Here is a 23,037-nt window from a genome sequence, read left to right on the forward strand (position 1 = left end):
TTAAAAAAAAATAAGATTCAATATGCGTGATCAGTGTTCAATGAGTTCACTAACTCCTCCTATTGTATGGATAAACTAGTATGCATTGTATAGGAATTTTATGTCGAAAAATAATTTTTGACAGTTAGATTTGTTTTGTTTTTTTAAGAAATATTTTGGATTTCAGTAATGCTTTTAACTTTGAACAATTTAATGCAGTAATTTATGAAACAGAAATAAGCAGATCCATTTTTGATATCTTAATTTTGAGAGAAACAGGCCATGTGCTGTCTTTTGCAACCAAATTTCAGAATAATGATTTTTTTCAGGAAATGAATCAAGACAATAAAGCCTATATATGTATAAATATTTCAAATGGGAAAAAATAAAATAATGATGTTACTGTGGATGCATTTCCTAATTTGTCATGGAACACAAGAGGTCTAAAATCCTAATTTAATTGTGGTTCTTTCATAATTACAACACAACCGATATCATTCTTAATCATTCACAAAATTGTGAATGTAATTAATAATAGGGTTTTCCCTCCTTATTTCTAGTTTTTATTCTACATCAAAACTTATCTCATAATAATAATAATTAAAAAAAACAATTTAAAAATTGTTGGTAAATTTATTTATGAAATAAAAAAGTTTTGATTTTTTTTTAAACATACCATTTTGTAATTAAAAATTTATCTTTGGAAGTAATGATCTTTCATGTTCTTCCTCCAATTATCAACAACTACTAGAAAGAAAAACAATTTATTTAATTCTTAACAATGAATATATATTTTTACAAAAAAAATTCTATGTTAGTTCATCTTCAAGATTTTTATACCTAAAAGCAGCATCATTCCTTTCTGTTTTCATGCCCAAATAATCATAAATGTATGCCTAAAATTAAAAAAAAATATATAATTTTACTTGAAAAATATTTTAAGAATGCCAATTTAAATAAATAAAATAATTTATGAATTATATTACTATCATTCAGAAAAAAAAAAGATATTTAATGGAATTAATTATATAATAAATATATGAAATGTATACAGTAATTATGTATAAATTAGGAAATGAAAAATTTTGCAACAGTAAAACATTATATTAAAAATTATTATTCATTATGCTAATGCTGGGTCAATACATACCTGCCAACAAAGCATACTTTTCATCTTTTGAATAGCCTTTATAGTTTTTAAGCATTCAAGAGCTTTGTTGCTCATTGAGACAGCTTTAAGTATTACTGAAATGAACGAATTAAAAAAATAATATTGCTAGATTTTATAAAGATCTATAGGTTGTAAAATTACAAAATATTTTTTGAAAAGCAATTCCAAATTCTATTCCCCCCTCCCCTCCAAAAAAAAAAAAAAAAAATCCAGAAATTTCCAAATATTTTTACAAATTTTTATTTAACTTGACTTTTATTTCTGTAAAAATAATACTTTACAATCAATTTTTCAAATTAAGAAATTTTGAATATTTTTGTATTTCTAATGACAATACACGTTTTAAAATTTCCAGAATTTAAAAAATCATTTGATTAATTTAATTACATATTCATTCCATTCAAAAAGTAATAGCTCTTAGTAATGTATTTGAGAAAATTTTATTTCATTATTACATAATATTTATAATGAGTTATAGAAAAAAGGTAAAAAGTAGTAAATAATAAAAAACATTCTTTTTATTACACAAATAAAAGTTATTTTGAAAACTACTTTCATTCAGCTAATTAAATATTGGTCACCTTTGGTAACCAGCTGATTTGCCAACTTAATAGTTGTAAAAATTTTTAATTAAATATTTTAAGTAACTTGGTCTTACTGACTGCTTCAGCAAAGTATTTTTAAGCCTCAAATTTTGATAGATTTATATTAATTCAGAAGCTTTAGGACATTTAACTATGCATTTTCCTTATTTTATCTAGCTCCTCTAAAATTCGTAAAAAATTATATACTTTATAACAATGTAACAATTTCTAACCCAAAACAATGTGAAATTTGACATTTTTTCATATAAATAGTAAATTAAATATAAACTTTAATCCTTAACAGATTCTATTCAGAATTAATTAAATATATTACTTGCTTTCTTGAAATTTGCTTTGTGCTTGTGCTAAGAATAAGATAGTAATTTTTACTGTAAAACAAAAAATATCTACAACTTTAACAGTGACTTTTGTCGATAAATGTGACGTTCCTGTTCTAGAATTTTTGTATTTTTTTTAATCGTTTGTGATACATTTAATATTTTTTCAGAATTCTCATGTTTTTTTGTTCTAAAACTTGCTTAAGATATTTCTTAAAACTTGACTAAATATTGCTATTTCTTAAAACATGACTAGATAAAATATTTATATGGCAAAAGATTGGTATCATCAAACACACACACACACATATATATATATATATATTTAAATTTTAAGGATGATGCAAATATTATTTATGTATTTTGGTTTTTCAGAATTTACTGTGGAAGAATGCCAAAAGATTGCTTAAGTTTTAATTTAAATTCTAATTAACATTAAAAAAAAAAAACTCACTTAAGTGCTTTTTCCCACCCTTCAAAGCATGTACGAAACTAATTTAATAGCATTAGTTCAAATGGTCTACCTTATGTAGTATGACCATATACACAAAGAATAGTAGTAAAATTCACTTTATTTTGCATTTATCAATAGACTGGATTTATATTTTAAGAGACATTAGATTAATACTTTATATAGATCAAACAAAACTAAAACACCATTTTTTTAAAACTGTTTTTTTTTTTTTTTTTAAAGAAATCAAAAAAGCTTAGCAGAATTTCATCAAATTTTTCTTACAAATACTGGTAAACTAAAGAAATTTTTAGTAGAAGTTCTGTGGCAAATAATTAAGTAATTAATTTTTTATTAATTAAAAATTATACTTTGAATTCACTGTCAAGCAACATACACTTATTTTAACGAATTAACTTGTTTCTGCATTTTTATTTAGGAATCACACATTATGTCATTTACAGTCTCATATTTAAACTTTAATTTGTTGGTAATAAAAAGTTCCTCACTATTTTATGTGTGTACTCTTTAATTATTTGTAAGATTAAATTAACAAATAGGAAAGATAGATGCAAGGTTTCTTTTACCTGACTGATACTAAAAAAATTTATTTAACTTGAAAATTTTAAAGTTCAATGGTACTTAAAAAAATGACTAAAAACTTGAATATTTGCTTTTAGTAGTCAATGGATATTTCGAAAAATATAGCTACTTTAATACTCATAAGTTATAAACACATATTGATATAGTTGATACTCACAATGTTAGGTTAAATTTTATATCTTTCTTCAAAAAGTATTTAGAATGATTTAATTTTTAAAAAAAAGATATAAGATTTTAAAAATCTTTGTGAATCAGATTTTTATATTTTAAAACCAAAATTGTAGAAAATGTAAAGATTTTGTGTTGTAATTTTGCCAAGTACTAATATGAAATATATGTTTTCTCTTTCACAGATAAGGGTTGTCACGCCACTGGGAGAATCTGGAAAACATAGGGAATTTAAAAATCGCCTAAAAAACGGGAAAAATGCAGGAAAATTTGAAAATGTCCATAAAAATTAGGAAAATACAGGGAATTTTAAGTTTTTTAGTTATTTTTTTCCATATCACAAAACTGACAATTTCTAAAGATTGAAAGACTAAAAAATCATAGTTATCGCCACCAGAAACGAAAAATATGTGCCTACCATTCGCAATAGTGTAATGCAGAAACCACCCTTTCGATTTGTGAAATAGTGGTTCTTTTTCCATAAGAATCCCGAATTGCAGCCAATAAGCATTTCTCGAGACATCTATAATTGTGTGGATACATTTCTCTGGCGGGAATAATAATATTCAATCTGTGGACGCACCACAGTAGTATTTAGTTATTCACACATGAGTTTCATGAATGGTTTGTTTATCATTGGAGATTTTGTGAGCTTATTCAGAGTAGACCAGAGAATTTTTAAAACAATGAGCTGTTCATAATCCCTAATTAAAACGAATTGGACGGACAAATAAAACCAGTCCGAATATTGCTGAAAGGGTTCAAGAAGTCCTGCAAAATCTATTTGTTGCTACTGCTCCTTTTTTAAGAAAATAATAAACCTAAGTAATATGGGAAAACAAGCACATATTAGCCATATCAAGAGAGGGAAGCAAAATTGCATGTCAGTTAAAAAAAATCATAATTAATATTAGACTTTGTATTTGAAAGAATGAAGGAGGAAATGATATGCTAAGTAGGGAAATGTCAAATTTAATGTACAAAAATAAACCGATTTTGAACTTTTTAGTTCAAGAACAATAATTTAAAGCCAAGTTTTTATGAGCATTAAAATTTGTTGAATCATATTCGTCCTCTAATGCATTCAATGATATATTGGAAATATTTTCACCGGGATTTACTGAAAGTGAAATAGTTTAAAAAATGTACGTTAGGCCATACAAAAACGTGATAACTTATTTGTTAAGGACTAGCTCCTTGAAACTGATAGCTGAAAAATCTCTAGAAATTGATGCTCAAATACACAAATTGGAAAAAATGAATAAAAAAATAAATAATTTTGCTTTGTAATGTAATCATTAGGTTATTTGTATAATGATAACAAAAATGTCTTGTTTTTTATTTCACCAGAGTCCTAAATTTGTGTGACTTATAATTTAAGAGCATGAGAAGTAATATATCCCTCCCCCCTCCTTTAATATATAAATTTTGTCTTGCTAAATTCTAGGTAATAAATAAAGATAAGTTGGGATTTTTTTTGTATGTCAATATCAAAATTATTTTAATTTGCTATTATTTCAAATAATGCTATATTGTTGCTTCCTTTCCTCGCTTTTTTCCACTCCTTAAAATCATATTGCATTACAAGTAGCACATGAACACTATTTTTGTATTTTCTCGTATCTTGAATATACAGGGAAAAACAGGGAATTTTTTTTCTAGATATGAGTGGCAACCCTGACACATGTTTGAACTACATAGCTTTTAACAACTGATTTCATAAATGTTATTAACATTTGTGATAAATATTTACATTATAAGTATTTCAAATGTTGCTCATAAATAAAGATATAAAAGAAAGGTTTTAATAAATGTTTTGTGATAATCAAGTTACTTTTCATTAGCTAAATCTATACAAATAATTTTACCCTCAGAAAACTTGAGCATATCTGCCAGCATCACAATGAAAGTAATAGTGTTTGAACCAAAGCTTTTCTTCTCATTTAAAAAAAAAAAAAAAATATTTCTGCAGTAAAATATTTTAAAATTTCAATTTTTATCATTTAGATGAATTATTATTAACATTTTAAAATACCTGTTGATTTTTATCAATTGAAGAAAAATAACGAAAGTATAGAATTAATAGGATATAATATATTAAACAGGCAGTACATTTCTATATTTTATGTCATAAAGTATAATATAATACATTAAGCATATGTTTTTTATAATGGACATTGCTTCCTAAATAATTGAACTTCAATTATATAGAAATAGTTTTCTGTCTATCTCTGTTTTAACAATTTAATTTGGGAAAAAAAAAAAAAAAAAAAAAAAAAAGAAAGAAAAAAAAAAAAAACCTGAAATTTTTAAAAGTTTATTCTTATTAAAAAAAAAAAAAAAAATTCAAACTCCCCATGAAATTTTAACCATAACATGACAACATTACAAAAAAGCTGGTAGAAATTTAGTTAGATTTTTTGTTTAAAAAAAAGAAGTACATTACCTTTCTTTGAATACTCTGAACTTTTATATTCATTTTGCATTGATGTACATGCTAAACATCTAGCATATAAAAAGCAACAGCAGCCTTTGTCATAAAGACTTCCATTTATTAGAATTGAAATATAGATTTGATCCAATAAAATAAGAGCTTGTTTTGGAAGACCCAGTTCTAACTGCATTGAAATAAAATATATAGAATTAAATAATATGAATTTATGCCCTTATCATATTCAGTAATTATTATATATGCTATAGTATACATGCAGTAATATAAATAAATATGTATGAGGAAAGTAGAAGGAAATACAAACTAATAACAATATACACTATATGCATATCTAGTAAATAGAATATGTAATTATGGACATTAACTACTTATATCTTGTCATTTATAAGGTGCAAACTACTAAAAATGTACAATATGATTACAATAAGTTTTGCAGTTTCAAAAAAGAAAAATTTACAATTAGAAATGGAAATAGAGAAGCAAATAATATTTAAACACACAAGTGTACCATGAATCCTTAACATATAAAATAAGGACATTTAAAAACAATTAAATTGAAATTGAAAACTTTAATCTGAAACTGCAAACAGAAAATAATCTATTATCTATGTAGCAATTATAATATTCCTATTTTGTCCTCAGTACTTCCATTAGAAACTAAAAAAAAGTCATTCATTAATACATATTTAGATAGTTTGTTTTATGCAGACTAATGTAGGTACAGGAATAATCTCAACTTATGATGTATAAGTACGAAAATCTAATTTAGAGGCTATCTTTAATTTGTTGATTTTTAGAGTAATGAAATGCATTTTATATCTTATTAGAATGCATTGTATTTGAGAGGATTTTTTTTTTTTAAATTTCAGTTAAATGGTTTCATAGAAATTTTTTCTAGGAAACAAATTAACTGAATTTTTTTAAAAATCATTGCATAAAATAAAAGAGGGGAAAAGACAGTGTTAATATTTTAAAAAGGATTCTTAATATCAATATAAGACATAAGACTCAATATGGTTCAAGAGAGAAAATAAATGTATTCATATATTTTTTAAAGCAGTAATTTTTTTCATTGTTAATACAATGATACAAATAATGGAAATTTTAGTCTCCCATAAATAAATTTCATTTATCTGAAATAATAGTAATTAACAAGAGTATTAACTGTTCAAACCAATTAAAAAAGTACATAGAATTCATTTATATATACTTCTTGTTTAACAGCGGGGGGAGGGGGGGGCTTTTGTTTGAAAAGTTTTAGATTTATCCTTTTCATTAATTAGTATCAAGATCTATTTTAAATATATTTATATTCTTCAACTTTATTTTTATATTATCTACTATTATGTTTATCTATTACATATTGATTGCTATTATTCTTTTTTTGGGGGATGATATTTAATAGATGGCAAATCACATGGATACACAAAAAGTAATTTATACTATCAGAATACCATTTTCTTCCCTTCTAAGTTTTTTTTTTTTAAAAGCAGCTTTTTTTTTTTGAATTTTTATATATAATAATAAAATTCTCAGAATGAAACCTAAAAATATTTATTCCACCAAGTATCCAAATTGATTTTCCCCATTCTAAATGTTTAATTCCATAACAATCAACTTTCATTGCATTCTTTCTTAAAATTACAAGAATAATATGCTAAAACTATAACTAAATAAAAATCATAGTCTCCGCATCCCTTTAAAAAACCATTTTTCAGAGCTGAAAGGTGATAAATATAATTAATCATTTAAGGGGTGATATTTACTGAAAATTCTTTTTCTGAGATAAATACTGAAAAATTATATATATATATATATATATATATATATATATATATATATATATATATTGAAATAAGTTTTTCTGCATTTAATATGCTAAAATTCATAGCACAATTAATTTCATAAGCACAAAATAACAAATGTATAAATCAACTATTTGAATTTGGGAAGTGATAAACATTGTGAGCAACAAGAGAAATCTTTAAGCAACAAAATTACAAGAACAAACTTTTTATCATATATTTAAATGTAAATACCATAAAACACATTATCTTTTTCTGAAATATTATTGGCATAACAGAAAAATTTTAGCTAATGGCAAGAAACTGAAAAATGTTAACATTATGATAAGAATAGCCTAGATTAAATGAAAATTAATAAATCAGAATTTTTTAAAAAAAAGGAACAATGAAGGTTTTAAAAAAATTACACTTTTATAATAGTAGAATGTTGATTTTTTTTTTCTTCTTTTTCTATAGAAATGATTTTTGAACTTTCTGTTGGTTTTTTTAAATGAAACTGTATAATAATAGCATAAAATGAGATTGACTTTAACAATTTCAGAAAAGAACTGCAATTATTACAGAAGATAGAATTAGTTTTAAAAAGAGTAATTACAAATGTCTAAACAATTTAAAATCTCACCCATTTTTAAGAGACAAAATTAAATTCAAACAATAATGTAATATGTTCTAACAATATTCTTCAATATAATTAGTAACTAATTTCAAAATCAATCAATGATGTACATAGAAATTGTTTGTCATTTGCATTCAAATTTACCTGCAAAGCAGCAACTTGAATCAGAGTTAGGGATAACAAGCCAGATAAGTGATATGTTTCACATTTTGCCAAACAAGTCATAAGCAAGGAGAGAGCCATTACGTAATTTGGAGTAGCAGATAGCATTTCACTTCTCAAAAGGAGAACTCTGAAACATTTTAATTGCAAAATATAAAGATAGAAAACTGATAAAAATTACTAGCAAAACTAATTATTTCAAGACATCAGTTTTTTTTTCTTTTTATTATACAAACCTAACATAAAAATGTGGAGATATTTTAATTTCACTACCATCTGAGAGTCCTTTTAGGATAGCATCAGCTTCAGCTAAATTGCCTTGATGAAACAGAAGTTGTGCTTTTCTGTAATACAAATAATAAATAGTTTTAAGAAAGATAAAAATGATATACTGTAAAATGAAACTTGCATATTAATATAAACTACAGAATACCTAATTTTCAAATAATAATAATAATAACAATAATAATTCAAACAATAAAAATTGTTTTAAAATGTTAAGACAAAATTAAAACTAAAGACAAGAAAATGCATCTTTAAAGGCAACAGTTAGACCAATAGACCACTAAATATTTGGGAAAATTCAATTAAAAAAATGGTGTAACTTTTCTTTTCAATTTAAGAAAATGGATTAAACAATGCATTTGCATACATTTTTTCCCATGATTTTCGCTTTTGTATTTATCCCAGGAATATAATAACTGCTAGAACAGCAAAAATTTCAGTCTAATATGATCTTGAAAATGGATATAATAAAGATACGCACAAATAAAACAGGGAACTTAATAAAAATATAATCAGGACAAATTCTTTATTCATAGAAAAGCATATATTTGTAAAGAAGCATTTAATTTTTTACCTTAATTGTCCTTCATCTTTATCAAAAATTGCTATGCCTTTCTGAGTCTGTTGAGCTTTTAACCATTTTCCTTGGTATAAAGCTTTTTCAAACTTAATAATCAAATCAGCAAGTTGCCATATATGACTGTGCTCAGAATGGTTAGGAAATAAATCTCTGGCTACAGCTAATACTCCTGAAGACTCTGTGTACAAACCCTGAAAATATATTTCGAATCAAATCAAATATAGTTAATTACAAAAACTAATTCAATTATAAATGGACAATCACATAAACAATTTGAAGAACTTACTAACATCTCAAAAATATGCCCTTCATATTCAAAGCAACCAAGGAATTTATATATTTTTTAAACTTATAAGAACTGTACATTTAAAATGCAATTCCTGATATCAAAGAAAACTATTAATTCCTTTATTCAATACAATAAATAAATTATTTATTATATTAACAGTTAAAAAATGTGGCTAGAAAGTGAACATGCTAAAAGTGTGATTAAATATACAGTGAAAAATACAGTGATTAAATTTTTTTTAATAATAAATGAAGACTCATAAAATATTTACAGAAAAGACTTTTCAATAAAAGCATTTATGTAATTTTTCACAATTTTTATAATACATAATAGATATTTTTTTATTTGAAAGATATAAAAATAATTAAATACCCTGCAAGAATATTCCAAAGCCAAATTTCTTAGTGCTAAACAAATTCCTTCCCCAATATGATAAACACCACCTCTCATGGGGTCAGCTGTCTTCATATAAAGTAATATTTCACTAAACAGCAACTGTAAAAAGCTGTTAAAATAGAAAAGGAAACAAGTTTCCAATAATGGAGTATATTTCTATCGAGAAATTATTACACAAACAAAACCTCTAAATAGCTTACAGAATTTTATCTAACAATATCAATATTTTTTAAATACTAGTATAAATAAGATAATCAAATAACTGTGAATCATTTCATATAATCTCAAAATTACAATAAATTTAAAAATTAAAATCTTCAACTAGAACAACTGAAGATAAAATGATTTATATGGCTAATTTTAGAAAATTGAAAAAAAAAAAAAAAAAAAAAAAAAAATACAAATCTCTGATCTGAAACATCATAGCATGGCAATAGTTTAGACTTGTTTGCCTGTCTAAATTTTATTTTTAAGATTTACAGTTTGTTATATAGAAGTTATAGCATACACATAAAATATGTATATGAAGACCAAAATAATGCAAGTGTGTATAAATGCAAAAACTAAAACAATGAAAAGTAAATATATTTAACAAATATTTTGAAAAATTTATGAAAATTAAGAGTGAAAAATTTCCATAGAATTAAAGATAACAAAAACCTAATTTTTTTAAATTTTAGAGTTGCATCAAAATGTGCCATAATATGACTTAAAGATATTCAGAAAAACCATTAAGACTTCAATTAACATTCAATTAAAAATCTAATTAACATTTTGAAATTTAGTGAGTACTTACTACTAAAGAAATTAATTAATAAAGTAATTATGAGTCAAATTTGACAGCCCCAGGCCCAATTATTTGACATGTAAAGTATTTTGCACAGTTTTTAATCAAATATGTAACTATTTACAGATAGTTTGCCATCCTATAAACATTATTAAGCAAAAGTATCAAGGAACAAAATTATAAGTTTCTCAATGCAAACATAATCTTACCTGAAACCATAATGACCCCATAAGCCAGCTCTTAATGAAATAGCTGAACCTAACATATCTGTCATGGAATGCTGGCAGTTCTGGATATCACTCTTAGTAAGAAGCTCAAAAACACTGCAAAAGAAACATATTTAGGTTAAAATTTGATTTGTAAATAAATAAACTTTTTCTTTTAATGACAAACATCTACCTGGATGGCATAGATGGTGTAGTAGATTTCAGTTTTGTAAGGGCTTGAAGACCAAGAGAAGACAAATGCTAAAAATTTCAATCAAAAATTAAACTTTTTAAAGATAGATATATAAAAAAAAAGTTATGAATTATAGGAATAATTCTCTATCATAATAGTATAAAATGAAAGATTAAATACATAATTAAATTATGTTAATGCTAGAAATGAATAAAACATAAAATATTAAAAATGAAATTGCCATGTATTTACCCATAGACCAAGTTCAGCTGATTTTGCTATAGAACGTTCAATAAGAATTTCTTTATTTTCAGAAGTCAGACGATATAGCCACGCCTTAAATTAAAAGAAATTATATCAGTGACAATCTATTATTACATTTTTTTTAATGCTATGCATATAAAACTGACTTATTTTGTTATATCATACCTGGAGGCAGTTATCAACGAAAAATTACATGAAAGACATATTTTAATATATTGCTAATTTTACAAAAAATTTCAGAAAAAGTAAAATGTTGTATTTTTTCCGAAATTAACCGTATAACAAGACTGGAGTTTACTCTATTTTGCATAGAAAATTAGATACAATTTGAAATAGTGAACCTGAAATCCAAAGTAACAACATTTGGCTCTTGATTATCTCCATTTAATGTTTTAAACAAATGTAATAAAAAGTTTTTAGTAATAAAATTTGTTTATTTCTGAAACAATATAATCCTTATTTAAATTGTGCACAATTTATTTGAGAAAGCAATTTACTTTGGTCTTAAAAAAGTTTGTAAGCCTTTACCCAAATTTAGAAAAAATTAATTTTTTAAAGTCATTTCTGCATGTTTTCATTTATCCTTCACATGAATAAAAACAAAAATATTTCAGAAGCCTCTACTTTGAAAAAGAAGATTTTTTCATTCTGCAAGCTCTTTATATTAATTATTTCTGATGGACATGATTAAATTATAAATAAAAAAATACTGCCGACACAATCACAATATTTTTAATCAATTATCTCCATTACGGAAATAAAATATATCTTAAAATATTAGATTATAGCAATAAAAAAATTTTATCACATGAATTTTAATAGAGCTGAATTCCATAACATAATGCCCTTTACAGCATGCAAAAGAAGGAAGAAAATTATAAACAAATGTTTTTTATTAAAGATATTTCTTACTAAAGAATACTGAAGACAAATATTATCATTGACTTCCTGGGCAACCATTATAGCTTCATTCAGAGCAGCAAGAGCTTCATCTCTACAATGAAGTTTAAAAAAATGTCATCAAATGCAAATGCATATTACATTAAAAGAAACAAAAATCAATTTTGATATATATTAAAAGAGTGACACTAATAATAACTAGTAATTAAATTTGATTTACTGTAAATATTTTATTAATTTAAGAATATTTATGCTCATTAAATTTTTTTTTTAAATAAAAAAATTGTAAAATGTAAAATTTTTTTTATCTATTATAGACTAAATTTTCAGCAAAAATTAACACCACAGAAAATCGTAACCAACAGGTTATTTTAGTATGAATACCCATTTATTTATCAATTGATGAAATAATTTTTCACTTAACCAAAGTTCACCATTAACAATTTTATTTGAAATAATTATTTATTTAAATTTCATATCTGCTTTTCATTAACTTTAAGATCAATTAATAGTCTTTTGAAATATTGAATAGTAATTTTTAATAGTTCATTGTAAGACAATAACCAAACAACATTCTTGAAAAGAAAAAGGAAGGGAATTTGTGATTTTTTTAATGTTTAATACAAAAACAAATATTTTGTCAGTTTCAATAGAAGATGCTTTAATAATCTTAAAATAAATAACTAAGTAAAAATTATTTGAATTAAAAATATAAATAAGTATAAATATGATCTGATACTAACACTACTTTTAAAACTAAATATTATTTTGTTAAAATGATTGTAACTGTGAGTAATATTATTGTAAAAAATGAAATACTTTTTGTTAATTATACATTCGATTTTTACAACAGATAATTCCAACATTACAGATAATTCCAACAAGTATTAATTTTCTGCATTTTAAAAAATGAAATAAAACAATGTAAATATTAGCTGATTTTAGGTAATATGCAGATCAATAATTTATTAATAAACATTAGTTTTTTAATCAAAAAATATAACAATAATAAAGGATTACCAATATAAAAATAGTTTTAAAAATATTATTAAAATAATTTTTTTAAATATAAGTTTACATAAAATATTAATAATGGCAATTTGTTAATAGTATAACTTGCTTTTTAAAAACCTAAAAAGATTATACCTATGTGAAAATAAAGCATGAAATATTGCAAGATTCAAAGCAGCATATCGAGAGCTTCTACTCAGATCTTCAGATGTAGCAGATGCTTTGCATTCTTGAGGCACAGTAGTATTACGATCAAAATGATGATAAAGATTATCTTTGGCACCACGGTATTCTTTGACTCTTAGAGAATTTAGGTAACTCAAGAAACACTGAAATAATTTATATAATTATAGTAATTAATATACAATAGTAAATTTATTTCAAATAAGTACTATATAAAATAACCCATTCCTCATTCATCTTTTAAAGAAATACCAAAAATGCATTTATTATTTTATTTATTTACTATCAATATTAAATATTCTATCAATAAAAAAAATTTACCATTAATTTTTTTATATAAGCAATTAATTTTCAGAACTGTTTTCCACCATAAAATTTAAGGTAAGGGAGGGAATATTTAAGACTTTAAATCTTTTTGTTTCTATGGATTTCATAAAATATTGCTAACTGGTATTGTCTTTCTTTTCAGTTAACTCCAAAATAAGGAGAATAATTAAAAATTAGTTTTAAAATTAATTTGATGCATTTCAATATTTTCTAGCACATTTAGAGATACATTGATATTTGATAAGTTAAATAACACAGCTACAGTACAGAATTACATTTTCATTAAGCTAAGTTATATTCCAATGTTCATTATAGATAACCCTCTTCATCATTACATTTAAAAATCAAAGGAATAAGTAAATTTGTTAATTAAAACTTGATATTATCTCCTCTGCTTTCTCATATCTCTCTAAAATCCCTTCAATTCTTAAAAGCTTTTAACTAGAGAAATTATAGTTAAAAATATTATCTTGCCAATGAATATTATGAATTAAAACAATTTCAGAAATATTCAAGAATCATACTGTAGTATAAATAGGCACACAAAATCTAATCAGCACATAATGTCGAATTAGTTACAACAATCTTTCTTGTTCAAGAAGTCTAAATTCTGAAGAAGTCTAAAAAGTCTAGATTCTGAATTATTTGTCTATACTACAATTACAACAACTAATTGAGCATTATGAATGTTTGCAGGACAGTGTAAAACTTTCAATATCACACTTCTCTTCTTTAACTTGTAGTGTATGCAAAAGATTAAGATATGAATTATTATTAATAATATCATCAATAGGTTTATCACCTTTTAAATATCAAGATTTTAGAAATTTCTCTACAAATACAAGTGAAAAAAGCATGGACAACTTTATAGGTTTGGCCCAAAACTTTATATTTTCAGTACTACTTTTGACCTCTCTTTGTCAAATACCTGCACACAATTTTCCCTCCATCATTTCACTTACAATATAAATAAAGATTAAAATTTTATTTAAATATAAATTTCAGTATAAAAAATATAATAAAAAGTGAATACTTACTGCCTCATACAATTCTGGATTACCCTTCATAAGCTCTCTAATTTTTTGTTGTAAATCAAATGGAGATAGAGCAGCACTCTCATTTATTTGCAGAAGAGCAGCCTAGAGAAGAAATCATTTTTGGAAACAAAACATTATTTTATTAAGATACATTTTAATGAAATGAAAATTTGTAATTTTATAGCATTATTTAGAGTGCCTTACAATAAAACTTTTAGAGCAATCACCTACAAATGCCAAGTTTTTTTTATAAAGTTAATTTATTAAATTCAGAAGACAATCTAAGTTTCAATAACCTGCAATTTTACAATAGAAATACTTGATATTTAAAAATTACTAACTTATTAATAGCAACTTATTCAATTATCATTTTTTGTGATGTCAAATAGTAACTTTTTGAGCAAAATAGTAGTAATCAGCCCAATATATATATATGTAATGATATTTTAACTCTAATTTCAATTTAATTAATTTTCATAATAACTTCATCTTAATTTAGCCCATAGTAACTTCATTCTAAAATATTCTCTTATTTCGTGATCCAATTCCACTGTCTCTACTTAATTAATTCAAGAGAAGCTTTGTTAAATTGTTGAATCAGCTAAAATCTAACTTTCCCACACTACGCGTGAAGAGATAACGTACCGCTGATCATGCAAATTCTTTTTTAAAATCTCCCTGTGTTTCCCTACCTTCTCCGCGCCTGTAATGAAAATCCCTATCGAAATCTCATAATACATTAGCACTGTAAAGAAGTATTTTCCCTATCAAAATCATAGGTTATTTAAGACCAGGGATAAAATGTCTAAGAGCTCTTCCCTCATTCCTTTCTGTGTCGTTCTGTGTGCTCGTCGCTTGTACATATGCTTGCTTCTTCAAAATGAAATAAAACGACGTCACGAAATTAAAAGTATCTTCATTGTCTTCAACTGCATCATGCTTCACCACAAATAATATTACATATATATATATATATATATATATATATATATATATATATATATATATATAAGAAAATATTTTTTTTTTATAAAATGATAAATTTTCTTACCTAACATAATTATCTGAATTTCTTTAATTCTGTAAACATAGGCATCTTAGGTTGTAGACTGTATACAGATTTTTTAATTGATGCAAGAAGCAAATTTAAAATTTTATAAACATCTGATTTTTTTAGTGTCCTTTAATAAAATGTATAAATCACTTACTAAATTATGAAAAAGCAAGGGATATACAGATGGTTATCAAAATAATGAAAATACCACAAACAAATGCAAGAATCTTTACTAATAAGGCATTAGCTTTGGCATGCAATACAGCTTGAAATCGCCTGGGAATTGAATCATACAGGTGCTAAATAATGTTTTGTGAAATATTGTACCATTCTTCATGGTGATATTGTAAAAGTTCTGGGAGAGATGCTGGTAGAAGATATTGATTCAGGATTAAATACTTTAAAACAGATCATAATGGTTTGATTATACTGAGGTCCAGCGACTGTATGGGTTAAAGTAGGTGCTTTATTTCATCCTTGTGTTCATCAAATCTAAATTGTCCCATTACATGAATGTGAGCATTACCATCTTAGAGAATTCCATCTCCAGCAGAAACAGAGTTTGTATCATAGGATGGACAGTCAACACTACTACTATACACTTTTTCCCAGTGATTCTTCCTTTCAGGATTATGAGTGGGCTAACAGAAAACTATGGCACACCTGACCATACCATGACAGGTCCGCCTCCATGCCTGGTAGCTGGAAGGAGGCAATCATGATCATGTGCACGTATCTTCCAAATGTGTACCTCTCTTGTTGTGGGTGAAAAGTGTGAATGATGATTAATTTGGCCAATTAATTGTCTTCCATTTATCAATCGATCATGTTTTATAATTATGACACCATTGTAGATGACATTTAGAATAACAACTGTAACAAGCTGAAATAATATAATAATGGTCAGAAATAACATCTGAATTGGTACTCTAGCATAAATGTTCTGTTTATGAAGATGCCTCCTAATTGTAATTATTGACACTGGAGAATCCAGATGAAGATTGAGTGCTGTGATCCTTTTGGCTACCATTGTTTTCCTTTTAGATATTGCAATCCACCTTCAATACTGCTGGTGTCTTCCTTACTTTCTTTTCCCATCTTTTTGGCTTTGCCAAGCTTGCCTAGCTGTGCTGTGTATACAGTATCCTGATTTTAGACACCATACCTCTAGAAATGCCTAAAAGCTGAGATGTTTTAGTCACAGTTGCTCTAGCTAGTTGGCTCCTATAATTGACCTTTTTGAAAGTCTTTGAGATTTGACATTTTATGCTTTTGACAAAAATCCAAACTCTACTAAAGCCATGATACATTATTATATTACCATTATTTAGTATTATATTATCATGATACATATTTTTGTATTTTAAAAAACAAGTAACTAGGATTTTATATTAATGCTTAAGGAGTGCATTCTTAAATGTTATTTTTTCACAGGTGTTTCATTATTTTGACAGTCACCTGCATATAACTTTAAAGAAATAATTATTATATTAATTATACAGTTATTTAAAATATAGTTTGTTGAATACCATAATTAGGTAAAAACTAAATTAGCAAATTAAGGGAAGTGCATACAGATGTGCCATTAAGCTAGACACAGAACTTACTGTAAATAGGCAATTTTTGTAAGTGATTCCCAGCCCCTACTTTTATAATTTCCTTTGCAGGTCAAATTAATTTTCTCAAAACAATCGATTTGTTATAGCATAGATAATTCTTACTCCCTCTTCCCTTCCAAAAAAAATAAAAAAAATTATCACAAATTGGAAAAACACAATAAAACTCAAACTAGGCTTTAAACAGTATAATGAATCCATTTAATGGACAATATATTAAATAGATTCTGAATTTATAAAAGATGCCTAAGATGTGAATAATAATAATAAAATATACTAATAAATTTTTAAAAAATTACTTGTTGAGCTATAAAAAATTCAGCTTGCTTTTGTGATGCAAAAACTTGACATTCTTCATAATAGCTAAAAGGAAGGGAAAATTTAAATGTTGATCATGTATGTTAAAAATCCATTTTTAATCATCAATAATATATCAATAATAGATGATAAAAACCTTTCTTCTAGATCTTCTCCCCGAGGAGAATCTCCACAGGGTATTTCAATGCTCTCATCCAAACACTGCACAAAAGCAGAATCAAAGTATGTATGGAATTTACGGCATAATTTGGTAACCAGGCTAAAAGATAGCTTATCAAATGCTAACAACATATGTCTGATGAACAAACCTAGGGGGAAAAACATTTCAGGTATTTTCCATTTATGTAGTTATTAAAAGTAATAAAAACATGTTTCAAAATTTTTTATAATTATATATTTTTTTAAACTGAAAAAAGATAACATTTCAATAAAATTCAGAAAAGATCTAACATTCAGAAAAGATCTTAACTTTACAGTAGTTTCTCACAGAAAAAAAAAATTATACAACATAAAAATTACATTTTAAACTCAATTCAACCATTTTTAAGTCAGATTTGATAACAAATATCTATTTGGATTCATGTACGGTGTTTGATATTTAGGCAAATGTAAAAAAAAAAAAAAAAAAAAAAGATCCTTAAAAACCTTTATAATAATGATTTTTAAAAGAAAACATCCATTTTAATAACTTTATTTTTCTCTAATGTAGTCTACATTTTTTCTGTCCAATAAATGCTACATTAATAGAAATTACTATAAAGAGAAAATATTATATATAATTAATATTTTTTTTAGATATTTAAAGATAAAAAATGCTTAAAGGAAAACAAATAAGAAAAGTGAGCAAACCAATGTGTCACAAACACCAAACCAAATAAATAAAAATCAATGTATTTGATATTAAACAGAATTAAATCAATATGAAAGGAAGAGTGATGCAAAAAACATGTACTCTTTCTTTGATAGTTTATGAAATTAATATATGGAGTAGTTAATATATAAAGCTATAAAAAGGAAGCATTTGTGAAAAAATTTTAATCCATTTGTAAAGGTTTTTCAATCATTTTTTTTTTTTTTTTGAAATTACAACAATATTTTCTTACAAGAACATTATATATTATTATAGTATAAAATGAAATTTTAAGAAGATTTAATTGTTTATCAGGTTAGAAAGATTATTAACAAAATGAATTAAAAGTCAAATGAATTGACTAATAATGCAGGATTAACAGAAGAAATATGGAATAATAAATAAAATACAGGAGAAAATAGGTCTGAGTGTGTATCTGTCTGTCGGCATAAAGATATTTGACAACTTTATTAAATTTGGTACAAATGGACATTAGGTTATGGGAATATGCATTTCAGAACAAATCCTTGAAATTTCTGTTAATTAAAAATTAAGTGAGATTTTAGCATTTTTTTCCATGATGATTTTCAAAAATGTTATTGTAAAAAATAATTTTTATACAATTTTAAAGAAAATAGTTGTCTTTCTAATGATACTAATTTAGTTATTCAATTCAGTTTTTCCAATAGTTTTTAACAATACATTTTGTTGTTGAATCACATCCAAATCCATGAAAATACCAATGGAAAAGAATAGAGCAAATTAGACTACACAGTTTTAAAGACAGAGAGATTCTATGCCAAGTTTACATTTTGCTGATATGAGAAAGACACTCATGTAGGATTTGTTTAATTTATGATTAATACTTCAAATGTAAATTAAAGATGTGGACAAAATTCAACCATAAATTATCTCTGTTTAATAAAAGATTTCATCACATTGTATTTTGAATGTCAACATATGCACATAAACTGTTTACCTAAGACACTGCTCTTTTGTATGACAGCAAGAACAGGTGCAGGTTCCACTAATAAAGAATCAAGAGTAGCTATATAATCCATTATTGCAGCTATACCATTTTTTCTAAGTTTATGTAACCTGTTGTAAAGAAAATTTGTTAACATCCTTTCATAACATAAAATTAACAATTCATAAGATACATAATTAAAAAATTTAATAAAGTTTCAAATAAAAAAAAGACAGCAAGTAAATATATATATATATATATATATATATATATATATATATATATATATATATATATATAAACAATTTATTAATAAATTTAAAAAGGAATAATATTAGAAATTAAAGCAAATATTTAGAAGATGATGTATACCATGTGTAAACTTTTGGGATTATAACTATGTATAAAAATTAAGATTCAAATGACAATGAAGGTAGAATTTTGAAGGAGTTCTTGGATTCTCAACCTCCCATCCTAATAAAATTTTAAATCTGTGTATTATGTATGTATAATCCATAATGCAATCACTTTGTTAATATATCTTGATTGCCTGGAGATCAAATCTGGAGCTGCTATAAGACATAAGTATAAATATTAATAAATTGAAATCTGCAGATAAAGTTTTAAAAAAATTATCTAATTAGAATATATAGTATTTTACAGTGTAATATATATTAAATGTTTTTACATGAAATACATTTATGACAACAATAATTCATACAGATATCAAAATATTACCTTTCAATGAAAATTTGATAAGTTTTTGGATGTATTACAGGATGAATAATGTTTATCAAACGCTTTAAATCCATGTCTGGATTCTGAAAGCAAATATAGAAATCACTTATCAAAATGCTACTATTTTAAAGAAATTCAAAATATTAAAACTATGAAAGTAAAATAGTATAATAAATATCTAGAAAATAAAAAGATGCATAATTTTAAAACCAGAACAGAGGAGAAAAAAGAAAGAAAGAAAAAAAAAAAAAAAATGTAAATTGGTTGCAAAAAAAAAAAGGGGGGAAAGGAAAAAAAGAATGTGTAAATGTATCAAAACCATATTTATTTTCTAAAAAAAGCTGCAATCAGTGTGCACTTTTTTTTGTGCAACATTATTAAAAAATAGAAAAGCTTGATGAATTTGTTAATATTTACCATAAACTATGCAGTTTATTTACTAAATGAAGCTATAACACTTAAAATTTCAGATTATGGCTAAGTAAAATCTCATCTAATGACAAAAATTTAAAGAGAGAAGAAAGAAAGTCCAAAATTATTGGATGATAAAATCTACGATTCCCTTTTTAACAGCTTTTCTCCTCATCAATAATAATTTCCTTCATACATACTGTAAAATATCAAGATAAGAACTACTACCTACAATATAATTAGAGATTCAATCAATTAATGCTGTGAATTTTTAAAGGTTCAATAGCAGAAGATATGTACAAATTTTTAAACAAAATTAAAAAATCTTGACAATTAATATTCAACCATATTGAGATTAAAAATGTGGAAAAAAATCTATTAAGTAATATGAGAGAATTTTTCTTATCCTATGAACACAAATATTAGATTTATAACAAATATTAATAAAAAAAAAAGAAAGTTTTAAAAATCGCAACTAAGTTGCTGACAGAAAATCTTTTGTATTTCTAACCTCATCTATATTTCCAATTTAGTAAATAAAATGACAAACTGTTAATGCATGTTTCCAAGATCTTTTTTATAAGTATATCTTTTAATGCACTCTTTAATCTTTTACTTGGTTAGACAAAAACTTCTTTATCTAAGGGTGAAATTTAATCATCTTCATATTAGAAGGAATTTTAATGTTGTAGTTTTACAATTTATTTTTAGAAATCCAACATATAAAAGACAGAAAAGCAAAAAAATCATATTTTGACTTTTAGATTCTTTATTGGAATCTGTTATATAAAAATAATTCAGCCTTTAAATATTCATTACATTTGTGTCACAATGTTTATTATGTTAAAGACTGAATGAAAGGTGATGAAATTTAATTTCTAAGAGAAAGGACATAATCTATCAATTTCTTTAAAGAAAATGCAATATAGATATTAATTACTGAAACATTCCAACAGAAAGTAGAATTGATATTCTATAATAATATAACATCTTTATCCTTGCACTCAAGATTTTGATAAGTAATCAAAGTAGAAATTTTAATGGCATTTCTCTTTAAATATAATAATACTAATTTCTTGTAATCATTTGATATGAAGTAGTTTTGGTGAATTTTTTAACAGGTGACAAAATTATGATCTCTAGACAAAAAGTGAAGTCTTTTTCACATTACAGCTAGCAAGAATTTAAAATAATAAAGTATGGATATCTCTGACTAACCAAATAACATTTGGAGATGATAAATTTATTTTTGTAAATTTTAAGGTTGTTAGGCAGATCTTCATGCAGTAAATTTTCTTTCTCTAAAATTATAAGTTTATTATACAGAATGCATATTCTGTGGGTACTGAAAATAAATTTACTGAAATATATCATTACTTTTAAATAATTAAAGATTATATGTTAGACAATTTCAATGGATATGATGACAGAATGTTGTTTTGCTTTCGCTGTCACTCTGTTATTACCAATTATGATAAAAAGCATTATGGCAATACTGAATGTTTTTGTTACTGAAAGAAATGACTTAAAACTTTCTACAAACTTTAAATTTCTCAAAAAAAAAAAAAAAAAAAAAAAAATACCTGAATCAATTTTAACATAGTGGAGTGAAAATCTCTATTTTGTTTAACAGTATGTTCCCAAGATATTTCTTCTATTTTCTGTAATGGTCTCTTTTGCAGAGAATGTTGTCTAACACTGCAAAATTCCTTTATTAGAACTAATAGAGAAATTTTATGAGGTGTGACATAGTCTCTTGCTAATTTCGAATTAGAAGATGCAGGTGGAGGATCTGGTGGCACCATGTTTATTGTTTTAAACAGTATTTTTCAACGAATAATTTTTAAAAAGTGAATAAATAAGAGCACAGTTAAAAATACTAAAACTGTGTTAAAACTTTTCAATCAGTTTTAATTTGACCATGGCTGGAATTCCGCTTTTCAATCAAATTAAAGATCAAACTAACCGCGAATGCAAACAACGGACAAAACAAACTCGCACCGTAAACAAACTTCAAACAAATAACGAATAAATCGTTGCCAAATATTCGTTTACTAAACCGTGTTTTGAGTTAAATATCATCGCAACATTCGACTTCGCATGTCACGATGAAAGGTAATTAATTTACGAGATATTGAGCGTTATTACTTTTTCATATACCTAGTATGAAGAAAGTATAGTAATAGTCAAAAAATTCGTACTTATGAATCTCGACGTTTTAAACCTCCCTGAATTCGAAAAACACATTTTTGGAAAATGTCCTTTGGAAATGTCTGTAGCAAAAATTACTCAAAAA

General features: G+C 24.9%; 1 protein-coding gene across 1 annotated transcript; it reads right to left on the minus strand.

The window, feature by feature from the left end:
• Positions 1-727: 727 nt before the first annotated feature.
• On the minus strand, positions 728-22,771 carry LOC129969355 (anaphase-promoting complex subunit 5-like). Its single transcript, XM_056083898.1, has 18 exons — positions 22,325-22,771; positions 20,331-20,413; positions 19,605-19,723; positions 17,912-18,083; positions 17,757-17,820; positions 14,788-14,889; positions 13,376-13,569; positions 12,242-12,323; positions 11,318-11,401; positions 11,066-11,133; positions 10,876-10,989; positions 9,856-9,988; positions 9,189-9,385; positions 8,566-8,673; positions 8,312-8,459; positions 5,741-5,912; positions 1,130-1,224; positions 728-875 (listed from the first exon to the last, which is right to left on the minus strand). The coding sequence occupies exons 1-18, from the start codon at positions 22,544-22,546 to the stop codon at positions 789-791; spliced, it is 2,244 nt and encodes a 747-aa protein (XP_055939873.1). The 5' UTR covers positions 22,547-22,771; the 3' UTR covers positions 728-788.
• Positions 22,772-23,037: the final 266 nt, after the last annotated feature.

Source organism: Argiope bruennichi, chromosome 5 (assembly GCF_947563725.1).
Source record: "Argiope bruennichi chromosome 5, qqArgBrue1.1, whole genome shotgun sequence".
Lineage (NCBI taxonomy): Eukaryota > Metazoa > Arthropoda > Arachnida > Araneae > Araneidae > Argiope > Argiope bruennichi.